Source organism: Mesoplodon densirostris, chromosome 4 (genome assembly GCF_025265405.1).
Source record: "Mesoplodon densirostris isolate mMesDen1 chromosome 4, mMesDen1 primary haplotype, whole genome shotgun sequence".
Classification (NCBI taxonomy): Eukaryota; Metazoa; Chordata; class Mammalia; order Artiodactyla; family Ziphiidae; genus Mesoplodon; species Mesoplodon densirostris.
Genome location: NC_082664.1, coordinates 95,490,301 through 95,508,041, shown reverse-complemented (window position 1 = coordinate 95,508,041; position 17,741 = coordinate 95,490,301). Strand labels below are relative to the sequence as shown.

The 17,741-nt window shown below is 41.1% G+C and overlaps 1 protein-coding gene across 1 annotated transcript in view; it reads left to right on the top strand.

Moving 5' to 3' along the window:
- The first annotated feature begins 816 nt into the window (after nt 1–816).
- SPPL2A (signal peptide peptidase like 2A) overlaps nt 817–17,741 on the top strand; it is a 49,156-nt gene continuing 32,231 nt past the window's right edge. The window contains exon 1 of the mRNA XM_060096834.1: nt 817–1,103. Within this exon, the coding sequence (XP_059952817.1) occupies nt 1,038–1,103 (66 nt within the window). The 5' untranslated portion in view covers nt 817–1,037. The remainder of the gene's footprint in view (nt 1,104–17,741) is intronic.

Here is a 17,741-nt window from a genome sequence, read left to right as displayed (position 1 = left end):
CAAAGGCCGGAAGAACTGAAGGCGGCCCATGTGGCTTGAAGCGAGCGTGGGAAAACAGTGAAGATGGGGTCAGAGAAGCAGGCACGGACCATGTTATATAAACTTTGTCCTCCAGAGTAGAGTGTTCCGGTTTTTTTTTTTTAAATAAATTCATTTATTTATGGCTGTGTTGGGTCTTTGTTGCAGTGGCAGGCTTCTCATTGCGGTGGCTTCTCTTGTTGCAGAGCACGGGCTTTAGGCGCGTGGGCTTCAGTAGCTCCACGGCATGTGGGATCTTCTGGGACCAGGGCTCGAACCCCTGTCTTCTGCATTGGCAGGTGGATTCTTAACCACTGGGACACCAGGGAAGTCCCAGAGTAGAGCTTTGATTTTATTCTAAGTGTGGTTGGGAGTGACATGATCGGATTTACATTTTCAAAAAGATCTCTCCAGGACAGCTGTGTGGATAATGGGCTGTGGGGAGTGGAAACGGAAACCAGTTTGGAGGAGAGAAGCAACGGTGGTCTGGGGGTGGTCATTGCGGTTTAGGACAATGTGGGCGTTTTGGGGACATACGTGTGAGAGAGCCTAGGACTGTTGATGAGCTGGTGAATTAAGACTCAGAGCATGTAGGTTTTTGGCTCGAGCACCTGGGTAGTTGGTGGGGAACGGAACAGGCGCTCCGCCGATTCTAGGAAGAAGGAGGCCTTGAAAAAGTCCCTTCGCCTGCCCGGACCGGGAAACAGTTCAGGTCACGAAGCTGGAAAGAGACACGCCCAGACCCGCTGCCGGTGCCCGCCAGCGCCGGGAGCCTGAGAGAGCCCGGCGGGCGGCGCGCGCGGACCCGGCGTCCAAGTGCCCCGTGGGGGTTTCCGCGGCCTCCGGGCGGGGCCGGAAGAGGAAGTCGGTGCTGCAGTGGCGGCTCCAGCAGCCGCGGCGGCCCCAGCCCAACCCCGTCGCCCGACCCTGTCCGGCCCAGCCACCGAAGCAGCGCCGCGAGGGGATCCGGAGCCCGCCCCGCCTCGCGCCGCGCCGCCGGGCGCTCACCAGGCAGTCTGATGGGGCTGCAGCAACCGCTGACCCCCGCCGCCGCCGCCCTGCTGTGGGGCTTCCTGCTCCCTCTGGTAAGGGGGACGGGCGGGCGCTCGGGCCTCCCCGGGGCGGGGCCGGGCCCCCCAACCCTCCTCCTCCTCCTCCGCCGCCGCCGCCGCCGCCGCCGCCGCCGCCGCCGCCGCCGCCGCCGCCGCCTCCCCCCACCACGGGCTCCCTGCCGGCCTGCCCTCTCCCGCGCCTACGCGGCCTGCTCTGGGTTTTTATTTCATCCCCATCCCTGTCCCACTACTCCCTTTCGGTCCAGCCCCCATTCCCGTCCTTGGAAGTCCCGGTACCTACCCCCGAGAAAGCTACCTGCCGAGCCCCTAATACGACTCGGACTTTGGTGCTTCTCCTCTATAGTTTCACTGTTCCAGGCGTTTTGAATTGACCTCTGAATTTTATTGCCCAGCTTTTCTTACCGCTGCTTAACCCGCACTCCCCCAACCCCAACTCTGAAAGAAGGAAAAAACGTATACCCGATTCCTGGATCAAAGTTTAGCGGTTCAAGGACTGCGCTTTAGTTTAATTGCTCTCATACAGATTTTTTTCTTCCTCCTCTGTAGTTTCTGCTTCGCCTTAGGGCTTATTTGATTCCATTCTGGGGCTTTCTGGTAACAGTAATAACTTAAAATAATTTTTTAAAGAACACACCAAAGTGTAATTCTTATAGTGGGTTTTAGTGGGTTTCAATTCTCTGCCTAGTTTAAAGGGGAGGAGAGCCGATTAAGTAACAGTAACAAATATGTGTACACAAGTTTGTTTTCGTAATTAGAGAAAAGTAATAATGTCTTAAAATTCAACACCAAGCAGAAGCTTCAGTGAATGGGTGGTAAGGACGCCAGTGTTCAGTGTTTCAGTTTGTTTCTTGTAAATTTCACTTAGGGAGTTTCAGGTTGGAAACTTTTATGAGCTTTATACAGAATTGGTATGGTGGTGTATGCCTGTCTAGTTCTTTCCATTAGAATGTGTAGCTTCTCTGAAAGAGTATATTTTGCTTACTCTCCAGTTTAAAGGATTACTACCAGTGAATATATTCAATATGAAAGTGTTTTTAACATTTATTGAGAAACCAAACTCAAAGCCTGAAGTGGTTAAGTGCCTTCGTTGTCTTCATAACTTTGCTAGGCAGCATTAGGAAGAATGTATCTAAAAATTGCTTGAGGTGGGTCGGGGGGAGGAGTAGGATATAATGAGAATAGCAAAGTGGCAGTGTTGGTCTGAATCTTTGAGGTGTTGTTTACCTTGTTCAGACGTGTCCAAAAGATAATTCAGGTAATATGTAAATACACATAAAACTATAACCTAGGTGTGAAATTTTTTGAGTGTTTTTGCACCCATTTTCATTTGAACTTCTTAAGCTAATTCTAAGAATATATACATGTGTGTATAAATTCCCACCTGTCCTTTCTCAACACAGATTAATAATTAACCTAATAATATATCAATTGCTCATAAACTCATATTGAAATTCTTAAGAAAAGCTCTGAAGCCTCTCACTAGAAAAATGGAAGCAAAATTTTCATGTAATTTCAAGTGCTTCACAAGTCTAAAGTTTGTCCGTGTTCTAAATTGTAGCTAGAGTGTCTCTCCCATATTCTAGATTTTATTCCTTTTATATTGCACATATATATTTTGTCATATTTCACCATGTTGATCTTGAGTTCTATATTCCCCGGTTGTGGGGTTGTTATGAGGACTCAGTAACATTCTTTCAATCCACAAATATTTAGTGTGTTATCTCTTATATGCCAGGAGCTGTGCTGGTAACTGTGAATACACTGACAAGATGTTTCGAAATTGGGAAGATCTTTTTCAGTGCTAACTAGTATTATTGATGTTCTATTTCTTAGTGATTTCTCAGTGGATTTTTTTCTTCTCCACTCTTTCTTCCTTTAAATTCCTGAAAGGGTCTCTTTCTCATTCCTTTCCTTTTCTGAGGAACTCAAATAAATCTGGTATCCCTTTTCTCAACAGGAGCTCTCTCTTTCCTTCTGTTTACTAGATACCTAGTTCCTTTCCTCCACTATTTTAAGTTTTTTGTTATTTTAACCATTTTCTCCCTGAAGCCCTGTTTACTCCTCTTCCCTACTCTTACAGGCCTAGATGACCTCTCTGGGTTCACTTGAATGAATGATGCCAGCTTAATCATTTCATTTCTTCTTTCTGGTCTCTGGAAGCTGGCCCTACTGAGCCTCTTTCCCCTTGGTCATGTTAGCAAAAGGTCATCATGGGCTTCCCTGGTGGCGTAGTGGTTAAGAATCCGCCTGCCAGTGCAGGGGACAAGGATTCGAGCCCTGGCCTGGGAAGATCCCACATGCCGCAGAGCAACTAAACCTGTGCACCACAACTACTGAGCCTGCACTCTAGAGCCCGTGAGCCACAACTACTGAGCCCGTGTGCTGCAACTACTGAAGCCTGTGCACCTAGAGCCCATACTCTGCAACAAGAGAAACCACTGCAATGAGAAACCCTCACACCGCAACGAAGAGTAGCCCCCACTCACCGCAACTAGAGAAAGCCCACGTGCAGCAACGAAGACCCAATGCAGCCAAATATTAAAAAACAAAAAGGGTCATCATCCTCATCTAGAAGCAGCATTTCATCTCCAGAAAGTGTCACGTCCTTGTAGAAGAGGCAGAGTATTTAGCATTGGAAAGCCCCTTCAACATCATGTAGCCTACCCTACTCTGTTTGTCCTCAGCACATCAGAGTGACCTTACCGTGTATCTTGAACACAAGCTACAGCACATCTGGCTGTTTTAATGACTTCTAAACCCATTAAACATTTAAGTCTAGACATGAAAAGAGTGCCTGGCAGGTAATTAATTCTCTCTTGGCTTTGCCATATTTCCATATCACACTTGTCCTTCCCTAGTCCAACTCCCACCGCTAGCCCCAACTGTTAGACCTTTATTTTAGTGTTATTTGGGCCCAGTCACAGGGTTCTGTTTCAAAGAGAATGAGTGAAATTTAGCCTGGATCTGTTTTCTAAAATTACTTCAAAGTTCTCTGAAGAATCCTGAGTCTTTCTCATAATGTTTTTTATAAAAGTTGTATTCATGTTTTCATTACTTCCAAGAATTCAAAGTGTCATATAGCCACATCTTGAGCTTATGAAAATGAAGTGGTAATCAGAATCCCCAACAGAAAAATCTCTTACTGAAATCTGCATTCCTTTGGATACTACACCAACTCAAAGAGTCTTCTTTAATTCCTTCTCTTCTGCCCTCCTCCCTCAACCTCCTGGGGAAACTAGTTGTGTTCTGCTACCCAACCTATCAGAGACATGCTGTGCTACTGTACTATAGACTGAATCGTGTCCTCTCAAAATCCATATCTTGAAGCACTAACCCCCAGTATTGATGGTATTTGGAGATGGGGCCTTTGGGAGATATTGATAATTAGGTTTAGATGAGGTCAGAGAGTAGGTCCCTTGTGATGGGATTGGTGCCCTTATGAGAAAAGACAGCAGAGAGCTTGCTGTCCCTGCCCCTCTCCCTATCATATTTTCTTATGGCAGCCCAAGCTGACTAAGATTTTGGTATCAGGAGTGGGGTTCTGTGGTAACAAATACCTAAACATGTGGAAGCAGCTTTGTAACTGGGTAATGGGTAGAGGCTAGAAATATGAACATTAAAGGTGATTCTGGTGAGAACGCAGATGGAGATGAGGAACATTTTATTGGAAACTAGAGGAAAGGCAATTCTTGGCATAAAATGGTAAAGAACTTGGCTGAACTATGTTCTAGTGTTGTGTGGAAGGATTGTAAGCAGTGAAATCAAATATTTAGCTGAGGAGATTTCTAAGCAAAGCGTTGGTGGAGCAGCTTGGTTCTTTCTAACTGCTTTTAGTGAAATGCAAACGGGAGAGAGGAATTGAAGAAGGAATTGTTAAGCAAAAAGGAACCAGAATTTGAAGATTTGGAAAATTCTCAGCCTATCCATGTTGCAAAAAAACAAACAAACAAACAAAAACAAAAAACGAGAGAAAGTTTGTTCTGGAAAGAACGCTAAGAGTGTGGCTGAACAATCACTTGATAAGTAGCTTATGGGATTCTGTGAGCAAAAACACTGCCACTTTTAACTCTGGGGGAAGTAACTGCTTTTAGTGAAAAGCAAAGGGGAGAGAGGAATTGAAGAAGGAATTGTTAAGCTAAAAGGAACCAGAATTTGAAGATTTGGAAAATTCTCAGCCTATCCATGTTGCAAAAAAAAAAAAAAAAAGAGAAAGTTTGTTCTGGAAAGAACGCTAAGAGTATGGCTGAACAATCAGTTGATAAGTAGCTTATGGGATTCTATGAGCAAAAACACTGCCACTTTTAACCCCGGGGGAAGGAGACAGGATGAAATGAAGAAAGGCTGTTGGACCTTTTGGATCTGACAGGATGGGATGATAGAGCTATTTGGCTGTGAACGTGCATTATTCTTCAAGAAGAGGGAGAAATGACCCCCAAAGGTGATTCAGAGATCATCAGGGCCACAACTTCAGTTTCAACGAGCCTTTTGGCCTCTACCAGGAGCCTTGGGGGTGGTATCCCACAGAGCCAAAGGCTACCCCACAGAGCCGTGGGGGTGACACTTCCTCCCCAGTGGGCCTGGAAAGTGGGACATAGAGCCAAAAAGGATACTTCTTGAGCCTTAAGATCTATGTCTTACTAGGCTTTGGACTTCCTTGGGTCCCCTCATCCCTTGCTTCCTTCTGATTTCTTCTTTTGGAATGGGAATGTCTATCCTATACCTGTCCCACCATTATATTTTGGAAGCACATAACTTGTCTGATCTTACAGGTTCACAGCTGGAGAGGAATCTTACCTCATGAAGAATCTTGCGTCTCACCCATATCAGATTTAGATGATATTTAGATGAGCTTTTGGACTTTTTAGAGTTGATGCTGGAATGAATTAAGACTTTTAGGGCTGTGGGATGGAATGAATATAAATATTTTGCATGTGAGAAGGATATGAATTTTGGGAGCCAGGGGAGAAATGCTGTGGACTGAATTGTGTGCCTCTAAATTCTCATGTTGAAGCCCTAACTCCCAGTGTGATGGTACTTGGAGATTGATTGGGCCTTTGAGGATAATTAGGTTTAGATGAGGTTATCAGGGTGGGGCCCTTACAATGGGATTATTGCCTTGCTCTCTCTCCCCCCACCCCCCACAACCATGTGAGGACACAGTGAAAAGGTGGCCATCTACAAGCCAGGAAGAGAGCCCTTACCAGAACTGGACCATGCTGGCACATTGAAACTTCTAGGCTCCAGGCTGTGAAAAATAAATTTCTATTGTTTAAACCACCTAGTCTGTGGTACATGTCTAAGCCCAAGCTTAGACATGCTGGTTATGTCACATTCCTCCTTTAACTGTCAGATTCTTCACAATCAGAGCTGTCTCTGTGGATTCTGCATCCCATTGTCCAATTTTTAAGTCACTAATTGCTGTGTTATCTCCTTCCCAAAATACAACACCTAAACATACATCTCCTTAGAATCTCAAAATGATCCTGAGAGAAGTTTCAGGAAGATTACAGTTTGTCCTAGACCAGATAGAAAGTCATGAAAAAGAGGACTAGAACCCAGAGTTTCTAGACATTTGTTTATACTTTTCCACTAACTGGGTTTTTTTGGGGGGGGGGATCAAAAATAGATCACAAGACTGATTGGATAAATTTGTGAATTTATTTTCATGAAAAAAAGGTTTAAAGATAGAAGTCATGTTTATTATATATTTAATAATTTGTCTTTGTTAAAAATTTACCTGAAATTGGATCTGTTTACAGAACTCTAGACCATAAAGTCTCCAGGTATGGACTCTTACCCCAAGATACTAAATTTGTTTTCAAAAATTTTGTTGCCTTTAGGCCAGAATTTGCCAAATGTTACCATGTCCTGTGGTCTTAAATCAACTCTGATTTACCCGCCTGACCTTTTAGGCATTTGAGTTTATGAATTCTAGTGTAAATTGTAAATTCTGTAATAGTTAAGTAGTAAGATTACTTAAGGAAACCCAGGGAAAAGGCTGGATCTAGGTAGAAGGAGAAGCTACCTGACTCATTCTGTGCTGTCTCCCTTAGCACCTCATAGTTTGCAGAGTACTGAATGAATGAATGGTTACCTTGTCTCTTCCCTCCACCTGAGTACATCTTAGCCTGTTACATGCCCCCAGATTCTCCAAGTGTAAGGTATGATCCTGGGAATCTACTTTCCATGTCCCACAAACTCCTCTGATTCTCTATAAATCCCTGTTTGGTGCCCTAGCTCCCACTGAGCCACTAATTAAGTAATTAAGATTTCACTTAATCTCTGAGGGTCTGAGTCTAGTCAGTTTCAGTGCATGGTTTCCATAAACCTTGAATATTGGAAGTAGGAGTAGAAAGAACATAGATTGTCTTGATTATATAACTTATTAGTGAGGAAAGAGGCATAGAAAATATAATAGTGAATAGTGAATCAGGAAGTTATTTAGACCTGGCTTTGGAACATGTGTCATTCAGACATATAACCCCAATTCTGCCTTTCCTGTAGAGGCTGTTTTCAACTCTTAATGTATTGCTATTGACTTAAAACTCAATCTGTGTAAAGAGAAAGATGTTTGTAAAGAAAAGGATACCTCCTACATTGCTATGATATAAGGGTAATGGGTAGATGACTATTACTCTTTGGCATTTAGCACTCAGTGATTACATTTTAACTTTTTATCTTCTGGTTTAGAAATAAAGATTTTTTTAATTGCTAGTTCTCATTTTAAATAAATTCTGTTTATTAGCAAAACTTGCCCCAAACCCCCAGCCCTCATATTCGGTATCTAAAGATAGGGGAATAGTTTAATTTGTAGATTTTATGAAGAAAGATTGTAGGGGGGGTTAATTGGAGAGAGAGTTCATCATATTCACACATTGTTTCTTGAAACCAAAGGATTAAGTATATCTAATGGATAACAATACGAATAATGTGAACCATGTTTAATTGACAGACTGTGGAGGTGGGTGGGGAAGCTGGGACCCAGTGATACAAATGCTGAAGAGTTTTGAGTGAACTTATGGGTGAAATGGGGGAACTGCTGGCCAATACATGAACGTTGGCTATACCAGCATACTGCAGGTACAGTGTGACTTTCACCTCTTAAGAAAATTCCTAGGAGAACCCCAGTAATGTCTGGAAATCCGATGAGTTTCACTGCTATTCACGATGAAGTCTATAACCATGTACTCTGCAGACCAACATCAGAGCATCACTTGGAAGCTTGTTAGAAATGTATAATCATGGGCTCCTCCTAAGACCTGCTGGATCAGAATCTGATTTTAACAGAACATTAAATTCAAGAAGCACTGATCTATAATAAAGGGTAAGAAATTGTTGCCCAGATTACTCACCATAATCTCTAAGAAAAAAGAAGAACCGTGCTTGACTAATCTTTTAAGGCTTTTAAAGGGAATTAAATATATACATGGGTAAAAGTTAGCGTTGTATTAGTTAGAGCTCCATCGTGATCAGGTGAAAATGGGCCAAGATACAGAGTCCTGGCAGACCCAAAGTATGGCGTGGATTCAGGGTAGGGGGTAGTATATTAGATAAATTTTTAGCTAAATAATTTTTATTTTCAAAAGGAATGTGTGAAGACTTAAATTTGGAAAGTAGATCCAATGCTGGTAGATACCTTTTGAAGGAGAAAGAAGAGTAGAAGGCAAACTAAACCTGTGAAACAAAGTCACAGAAGAATCGAACTGTGCTATTAGCTTGGACAAGAGTAGAAAGGCCTGTTTCCTAGGTTAATATTGGGCTGGTGAGTCAGCATCAGGAGGCGGTTTGAACAGAGGCCAGGAATACAAATGCCCATGCTTGGGACTACCAAGAGACTGGAGTATAAAGCATAGATATAGCCTCAAGAGACAGGGACGTGAAGGTCAGTGCAACACTGACTCAGTGTAAGTACACTGATGAAATACAGCTCCTTATATATGTCCCATGGTTTAAGGTCTGATTGGTTTGGGAAAATGAGGAAATAGGACACCTGCAAGGATGTGAGTATAGTGTACTCCATTACAGTTGAGGTGTTTTTAGACTTCGAGTTATCATCTGGCACTTATCATACCAAAAAGTATTTAGGAGAAAAATGATCAAAAGAATAGGGGACTCTGACATTAAGATAGACTTAAACATGGATTTAAAAAGATGATATGGAATAAGACTGAAGTCAAGTGATCTGGGTAAAGTAAATTTGGAAATGTTCACAAACAACAGGCATCTGATGAATTTTTATGTGAGGTATATTTGAATCAGAAAAACAGGAAGTACTACTTCACACTGTGGGCTAGTAAACTTGCTTCCCTTGCATGTGAGGATCAAGCAAGATGCGGAATATAAAGACACGGGTGTGAGGTTGATGATTTGATGACCATGAAGAACACTTGATTCCACCGCCAGTGGTTGTAGGAACTGCCATTAAGAGGCAGGATTTGGGGTGAGCAGTAAGGAGCACTTGTCATAGGAAGGGAATTCCATGAAACTCTAGAGTCCTAGAAGTGGGGGTACTTGGAAGAGTATAAGGAAAGGAGTTAGAGTTTGGGATGTTTAGGGTGTGGAAGGAACTAATTGGGTATTAGAGGAATTTGAGTGGTGGTAGGAGACCCATGCCCAGAATCACAGCAGAGAGGGAGTTAACAGCTAATGCAGAGATATATATGACCAGTATTAAAACTGGAGGGTGATGATTGGGTACTAAGGGGTGCTGGTGGATCTAGCTGCATAAGGGAACTTGAAGTGATAGCAGAGCTGAAAGACTGCTGGTCTGGGTTTTAGAGAGCTCAATTCTAATCTGGCCCCTGAGACTTCATTTTGATCATTTTGGACCTGTTTGAGCTGTGAAATGAAGGGACTAGATTATATTATCCCTAAATCCCTTCAAGCTCTTGATACTAAGCTTTTAACTAAGAGAATATTTTCATTATTGGTTGAAAATATAAACAGATATTTTTTAAGGGTTGAGTAAAGTCATAGAAGAACAGACCACAGTTGATTACAAAGGAAAATTCAGATGTCTTGAAGCATGTTTCTAACTTGAAAAATGTAAAGGAAGATATCCTGTCCTTCCACCATAGGGTCTTTGTCAGATGATCTAACACTAGCATGGGTAGACCACAAGTCTCTCCTGATTTGGTACTTGTAATGTTTGAAGGGACACTTGAGCTTCAGGCCTCTGCTTCCCAACCTAACTGGCCCACAGTGATGTGGTTTCTACTACAGTTGGCCCTTGAACAACATGGGTTTAAACTGCGCAGGTCCACTTATACTTGGATTTTTTTCAATACATATACTTTGTTTATGATCTACAGTTTGTTGAATTTGTGTGGAATCAAATCTACGGGATTTGAGCATACCTGGATTTTGTTATCTGTCCTGGAACCAGTCTCCCTCAGATACCGAGGGATGACTGTGCTCTTGTTCCTGTATAGCTTTTGCTGCTCAAGGTTGGGCCCATAGAGCAGCAGCAGCAGGATCCCCTGGGAGCTTGTTAGACATGCAGAATCCCACATTCCACCCAGGCCAACTGAATCAAAATCTCCATTTTAATATGATCACTAAGTGATTTGTATGCACGTTAAATCTTGAGAAGCACTGCTCCTATAGCTATAGTACTCACACCTTAACAAGCATCAAAATCTCCATAAGGCCTTGTTTTTTAAAAATAAACTTCTCAGAGTTTCTGATTCAGTAGGTCTGGAATAGGGTCCAAGAATTTGCATTTCCAACACCCTAAGAACTACTAAAGCTTTTACTAGAGACTGACCTAAATCACATTCTGTTTGTGATTGTCTTTTTCAGGAAGACTATAATTTCTTGTTTAGTGTTTCTTGGTGGGGGCAGCTTTATTGAGATATATTACATATACCATAAAATTCACCCATTTAAAGTGTACAGTTCAGTGGCTTTTAGTATATTCACAGATATGTACAACTGTTACTATCGTCAATTTTAAAACATCTACATCACCTCAAAAAGAAACCAAATAGCTAGAGCACAGAGGATTTTTAGGGCAATAAAACTACTTCATGTTCCATATGATACTGTAATGGTGTATACATGTCATTACATATTTGTCAAAACCTATAGAATGTAAAACACCAGGAGAAACCCTAAATGTAAACTGTGGACTTTGGGTGGTAATGAATTGTCACTGTAGGTTCATAGATGCTAACATATGTTAATAATGGAGGTTGGAGGGAGGCTATGCGTGTGTGTGGTAAGGGAATATGTAGGAACACTGTACTTCATGCTCAGTTTTGCTGTGACCCTAAAGGTGATCTAAAACATAAAGTCTATTTAAAAAAAAGAAAGAAACCTCATATTCTGTAGCTATCACCCCCATCCCCACATCCTACCAAACCCTAAGCAACCACTAATCATCTTGTATTTCTTTTCCATGATGCAAGTACTTGGCAAGGTGCTAGATGCATTATTAATAATAATAGTTACCATTTATTAAGAGCTTAATATGTGTAAACATTTGCATCATCTAACTTAATCATCATGACAGCTCTGTGAGGTCTGGACATTTTTTGTCATCTCAAAGCTGAGGAGGGAATCCCCTGGAGGTCCAGTGGTTAGGACTCCGAGCTTTTACTGCCAGGGCCCAGGTTTAATTCCTGGTTGGGGAACTAAGATCCCGCAAGCCTCGAGGCGGGGCCAAAAACAAAAAACAGAAAAACCAAGATGTTGACACTTAAACAATTTAAATGACTTGTAACATAGCCAATAAATGGTGAAACTGCCATTCTGTCCCAGGTCTCTAATTCCAGAATATACGATATCTATTGTTGATAAACTGAATTTTCAAAGCTATATAATCTCTATGAGAAATTTTACTAAGATGTTAAAATGTAGTGGAAATGCTTAAGTTATTTGGATATGTTAGCTTACTCATGAAATTTGCTGCATGTTGCACATCCAATACGAACTATGCTACAATTATGTATGGTTATACTTTCCTCTCTCATACTAATCTTCCACTAAAATTTGTGTTTTGCCTCAGTAATTCCCATATCAATGAATTTTGCTTATATCAATGATAAATTTTCTACCACCATAGAAAAGACTGTAATCTGTCTATAGCAATAAATGTTACTCATAGTTGGATATCTTTGTACTTCCTTGTACTTTTAAGCTTTTTAAAAAATCCCTTAGCTTTTGTAATTATCAAAGTAACACTGACTATTATACAGTTGTGTAAAAGGAGGTAGTGTATATGTATCAATATGGAAAATCTAACATATAAAATTTAAATTTTATGGCTTAAAGACTTAAATATAAGACATGACACCATAATACTCTTAGAAGAGAAGGTAGGCAAAACATTCTCTGACATAAATCATACCAGTGTTTTCTTTGGTCAGTCTCCCAGGGCAATAGAAATAAAAGCAAAAATAAACAAATGAGACCTAAACAAACTTACAAGCTTTTGTACAGCAAAGGAAATCATAAACAAAATGAAAAGACAAACCTACAGACTGGGAGAAAGTATTTGCAAATGAGGCAACCCACAAGGGCTTAATTTCCAAAATATTCAAACAGCTCATACAAGGCAACAACAAAAGAACAACCCAATTGAAAAATGGGCAAATGAGCTAAATAGACATTTCTCCAAAAAGACATACAGGGCTTCCCTGGTGGCGTAGTGGTTGAAAATCCGCCTGCCGATGCAGAGGACACGGGTTTGCGCCCCGGTCCGGGAAGATCCCACATGCCGCGGAGCGGCTGGGCCTGTGAGCCATGGCCACCGAGCCTGCGCGTCCGGAGCCTGTGCTGCGCAACAGGAGAGGCCATAATAGTGAGAGGCCCCCGTACCGCAAAAAACAAAACAAAAACAAAACAAAAAGACATACAGATGGCCAACAGGCATATGAAAAGATGTTCAACATCGCTAATTATTAGAGAAATACAAATCAAAACTATAATTATGGGCTTCCCTGGTGGCGCAGTGGTTGAGAGTCCGCCTGCCGATGCAGGGGACACGGGTTCGTGCCCCGGTCCGGGAAGATCCCACATGCCGCAGAGTGGCTGGGCCCGTGAGCCATGGCCGCTGAGCCTGCGTGTCCAGAGCCTGTGCTCTGCAACGGGAGAGGCCACAACAGTGAGAGGCCCATGTACCGCAAAAAAAAAAAAAAAAAAAACTATAATGAGGTACCACCTCACACCAGTCAGAATGGCCAGCATTGAAAAGTCTACAAATAACAAGTACTGGAAAGGGTGTGGAGAAAAGTAAACCCTCCTACACTGTTGGTGGGAATGTAAATTGATGCAGCCACTATGGAAAACAGTATGGAGGTTCCTCAAAAAGCTAAAAATAGAGTTGCCATATGATCCTGCAATCCCACTCCTGGGCGTATATCCAGAGAAAACTATAATTCAAGAAGATACATGCACCCCAGTGTTCATAGCAGCACTATTTACAGTAGCAGAGACATAGAAGCAGCCTAAATGTCCATCGACAGATGAATGGATAAAGAAGATGTGGTACATATATATAATGGAATACTACTCAGCCGTAAAAAAGAATGAAATAATGCCATTTGCAGCAACATGGACGGACCTAGAGATTATCATACTAAGTGAAGTAAGTCAGAAAGAGACAAATACCATATGATATCACTTACATGTGGAATCTAAAATATGACACGAACTTATCTATGAAACAGAAACAGACTCACAGACATAGAGAACAGACTTGTGGTTGCCAAGGGGGAGGGGCGTGGGGGAGGGAAGGATTGGGAGTTTGGGATTAGCAGATGCAAACTATTATATATAGGATGGACTACAAGGTCCTATTGTATAGCACAGGGAACTATATTCAATATCCTGTAATAAACCATAATGGAAAAGAATATATATATGACCGAATCACTTTGCTATACAGTAGAAACTAACATTGTAAATCGGTTGTACTTAAAAGAAATAAACTTTAAAAAGTAAAATTTTAGAAAAGCTACACAGTAGTATATATAGTATGATCCCATATGTGTAAAACAGACAACAATGTATATATTTGAGATCTATCTATCTATCTATCTATCGGGTTGGCCAAAAGGTTCATTCGGTTTTTCCATAAGATGGCTCTGGTAGGGCTTAGTTGTCTTTAACTTCATTCGAAGCAATTTTGTTAGACTGTAATGTAACAGGTGTCATATCAGCGTGCATTAAAAAAAATCAAAATTGGTGAATTTTTGTATAGCCATTATTAAATTGAAGATGGAAGAAAAAAGCAACGTTTTCAGCATATTATGCTTTATTATTTCAAGAAAGGTAAAAATGCAACTGAAACGCAAAAAGAGAGTTGTGCAGTGTATGGAGAAGGTTCTGTGACTGATAGAAAGTGTCAAAAGTGGTTTGCAAAGTTTCATGCTGGAGATTTCTCACTGGACGATGCTCCATGGTCAGGTAGACCAGTTGAAGTTGATAGCGATCAAACCGAGACATTAATTGAGAACAATCAACGTTATACCGTGCAGGAGATAGCTGACATACTCAAAATATCCAAGTCAAACGTTGAAAATCATTTGCAATAGCTTGGTTATGTTAATCACTTTGAAGTTTGGGTTCCACATAAGTTAAGTGAGAAAAACCTCCTTGACTATATTTCCTCACGGGATTCTCTACTGAAACGTAACGAAGTTTCTGTTTTTAAAACAAATTGTAATGGGTGATGAAAAGTGAATGCTGTACAATAATGTGGTATAGATGAGATTGTGGGGCAAGTGAAATGAACCACCACCAACCACACCAAAGGCCGGTCTTCAACCAAAGAAGGTGATGTTGTGTATATGGTGGGATTGGAAGGGAGTCCTCTATGATGAGCTCTTTCCAGAAAACCAAATGATTAATCCCAACAAGTACTTCTCCCAATTAGACCAACTGAAAGCAGCACTTGATGAAAAGTGTCCAGAATCAGTCAAGAGAAGATGCATAATCTTCCATCAGGGTAACACAAGACCTCATGTTTCTTTGATGACCAGGCAAAAATTGTACAGCTTGGCTGGGAAGTTCTGATTGATCTGCCATATTCACCAGACATTGCACCTTTGGATTTCCATTTATTTTGGTCTTTACAAAATTCTCTTAATGGAAAACATTTCCATTCCCTGGAAGACAGTAAAAGGCACCTGGAACAGTTCTTTGCTCAAAAATATAAAAAGTTTTGGGAAGACGGAATTATGAAGTTGCCTGAAAAATGGCAGAAGGTAGTGGAACAAAAGGGTGAATACATTGTTCAATAAAGTTATTGGTGAAAATAAAAAATGTGTCTTTTATTTTTACTTAAAAACCAAAGGAACTTTTTGGCCAACCCAATATCTATCTATCTTAAATATTCATAGATAGTATCTGGAAAGACATAAGAGAAGCCCCTAAGGGGTGACTGTGAGAACCAGGATGAGAGGAGAGGGACTTCATACCTTTTTGTTTTGATTGTTTTTTCCTTTTTTAATTTTCTCCTTCCAATCTTTTTACACCCTCATCTTTGCTTTTGTTTTCCTCTCCTTTTTTTTTTAAATAGCCAGGTCTCTCTCCACATCATTCTTTAAGTTCACATAACAGTACAAATACATATAGGGAGCTTTGAGGGGGGGTCATTTTTATAAAAATAGAAAACACTATAAATATCTTTCTGGAACTTGCTTTTCTCACCATGGACATCTATTTCTACAGGTAGATCTAGTTATTTCTTTTTTAAATTTTTTAATAAATTTATTTATTTATTTTTGGCTGCGTTGGGTCTTCATTGCTGCTCACTGGCTTTCTCTAGTTGCGGCAAGTGGGGCTACTTTTTTTTTGCGGTGTGTGGGCTTCTCATTGCGGTGGCTTCTCTTTGCTGTGGAGCATGGACTCTAGGCGCTCGGGCTTCAGTAGTTGTGGCATGTGGGCTCTAGAGCTCAGGCTCAATAGTTGTGGTGCACGGGCTTAGTTGCTCCACGGCATGTGGGATATTTCCAGACCAGGGCTCAGACCTGTGCCCCCTGCACTGGCAGGCAGACTCTTAACCGCTGCACCACCTGGGAAGTCCTCTAGTTATTTCTTTTTAATAGCTGTGTACTATGCATACCATAATGTAATGGATTCTTATCTGTGGAAGATGTTTTTTGTTTTTGCTATAACATATTGCAGTGAATATCCTTCTACATTTATCTTTGTATAATCTTTGTGCATTATGTAATACATCTGTAGGATATGAATCAGAGAATTATAAGTATTAAAAAAGTTTGATTGATATTGCCAATTGTCTATTGTAAAGGTTATACCACTTCAGCAGTGTGCATTGTTAAAACCCAAATCCTAATTTAAATACAGTTCTCTCTAAAAGGAGCTTAGTAGAATGACTGGCTCCAATCTATGGCAGGTAAAGGATAAAGTCAGCCTAAAACAAGGAAGTCCTCAAAGACTAATGGGGTCTTGCCAAAAGGATACAAAGAACAAGGTGGAAGAGGCTCTATTGGCCAAATGTGGGATAATTTGAACATCAAACGAATAATTGTAATTGCACTACATTGAATTTTAAAAAATCAATTAATCTCTAGTGGTAGTAAACAAAAGGTGGTAGAGAGAGAGAGTAAAGCTCTTTTTTTTTTAGAAAAGAAGAGTACAAGGGCTTCTGTGGTGATGCAGTGGTTAAGAATCTGCCTGCCAATGCAGGGGACACGGGTTCGAGCCCTGGTCCGGGAGGATCCCACATGCCATGGAGCAGCTAAGCCTGTGCTCCACAACTACTGAGCCTGTGAGCCACAACTACTGAAGCCATGTGCCACAACTACTGAGCCTGTTCTCTAGAGCCCATGTGCCACAACTCCTGAAGCCTGCGTGCCTAGAGCCCGTGCTCTGCAACAAGAGAAGCCGCTGCAATGAGAAGCCTGTGCACCGCAACAAAGAGTAGCCCCCGCTCGCTGCAACTAGAGAAAGCCCGCACGCAGCAATGAAGACCCAACGCAGCCAAAAATAAATAAATAAAATAAATAAATTTATATTAAAAAAAAGAAGAGTACAAGCTAATAAATGTAGAGGATTGACATTCACCATTTCACAACCCCCAACATAATATGTAAAATTAAATTCAGGCACGGAGGCTAAAACACTAGGTGAGAAGTTGCCGAACTGTTCACATTGTGCTACAGATTACTTACTAATCACAAGGGGAAAAAATATTTAACTTTACACTGGAGAAACCCTGCAGTTACTATGTTAACCAAATAATCAAACTCAGCATTGCTAATAGCGGGACATCCTGATATCATGCGCCATTTTGTTGGGTGAATAAGAAGTACCCATTTTGTTGGGTGCAATAAGAAGTACCCAATTCACTTACATAGTATTCTTTAAAAAATGTTTAACCTAAGTCTAATCAACCCTTATGATTATCTGTAGAATTACCAGCAATAGTTAGAACTGTAGATGATGTTAGTGTGACCTTATGTAGGTTGTTAGTAACTACTCTGAGTCTCAGAGCCATCATTTATAAAATAGTGACAATGAATCAAATAAATGTATGACAATAACCTAAATATACTTTGTTGAATTTGTGTACTTTGTTTACAACCTAAAAATAGTTTGTGTACAGTAAGAATTTAACATATCAGTTTACCTCTCCTGTCAGAATCCATTCATAGCCACCAAGTATATAGCTGAATGAAA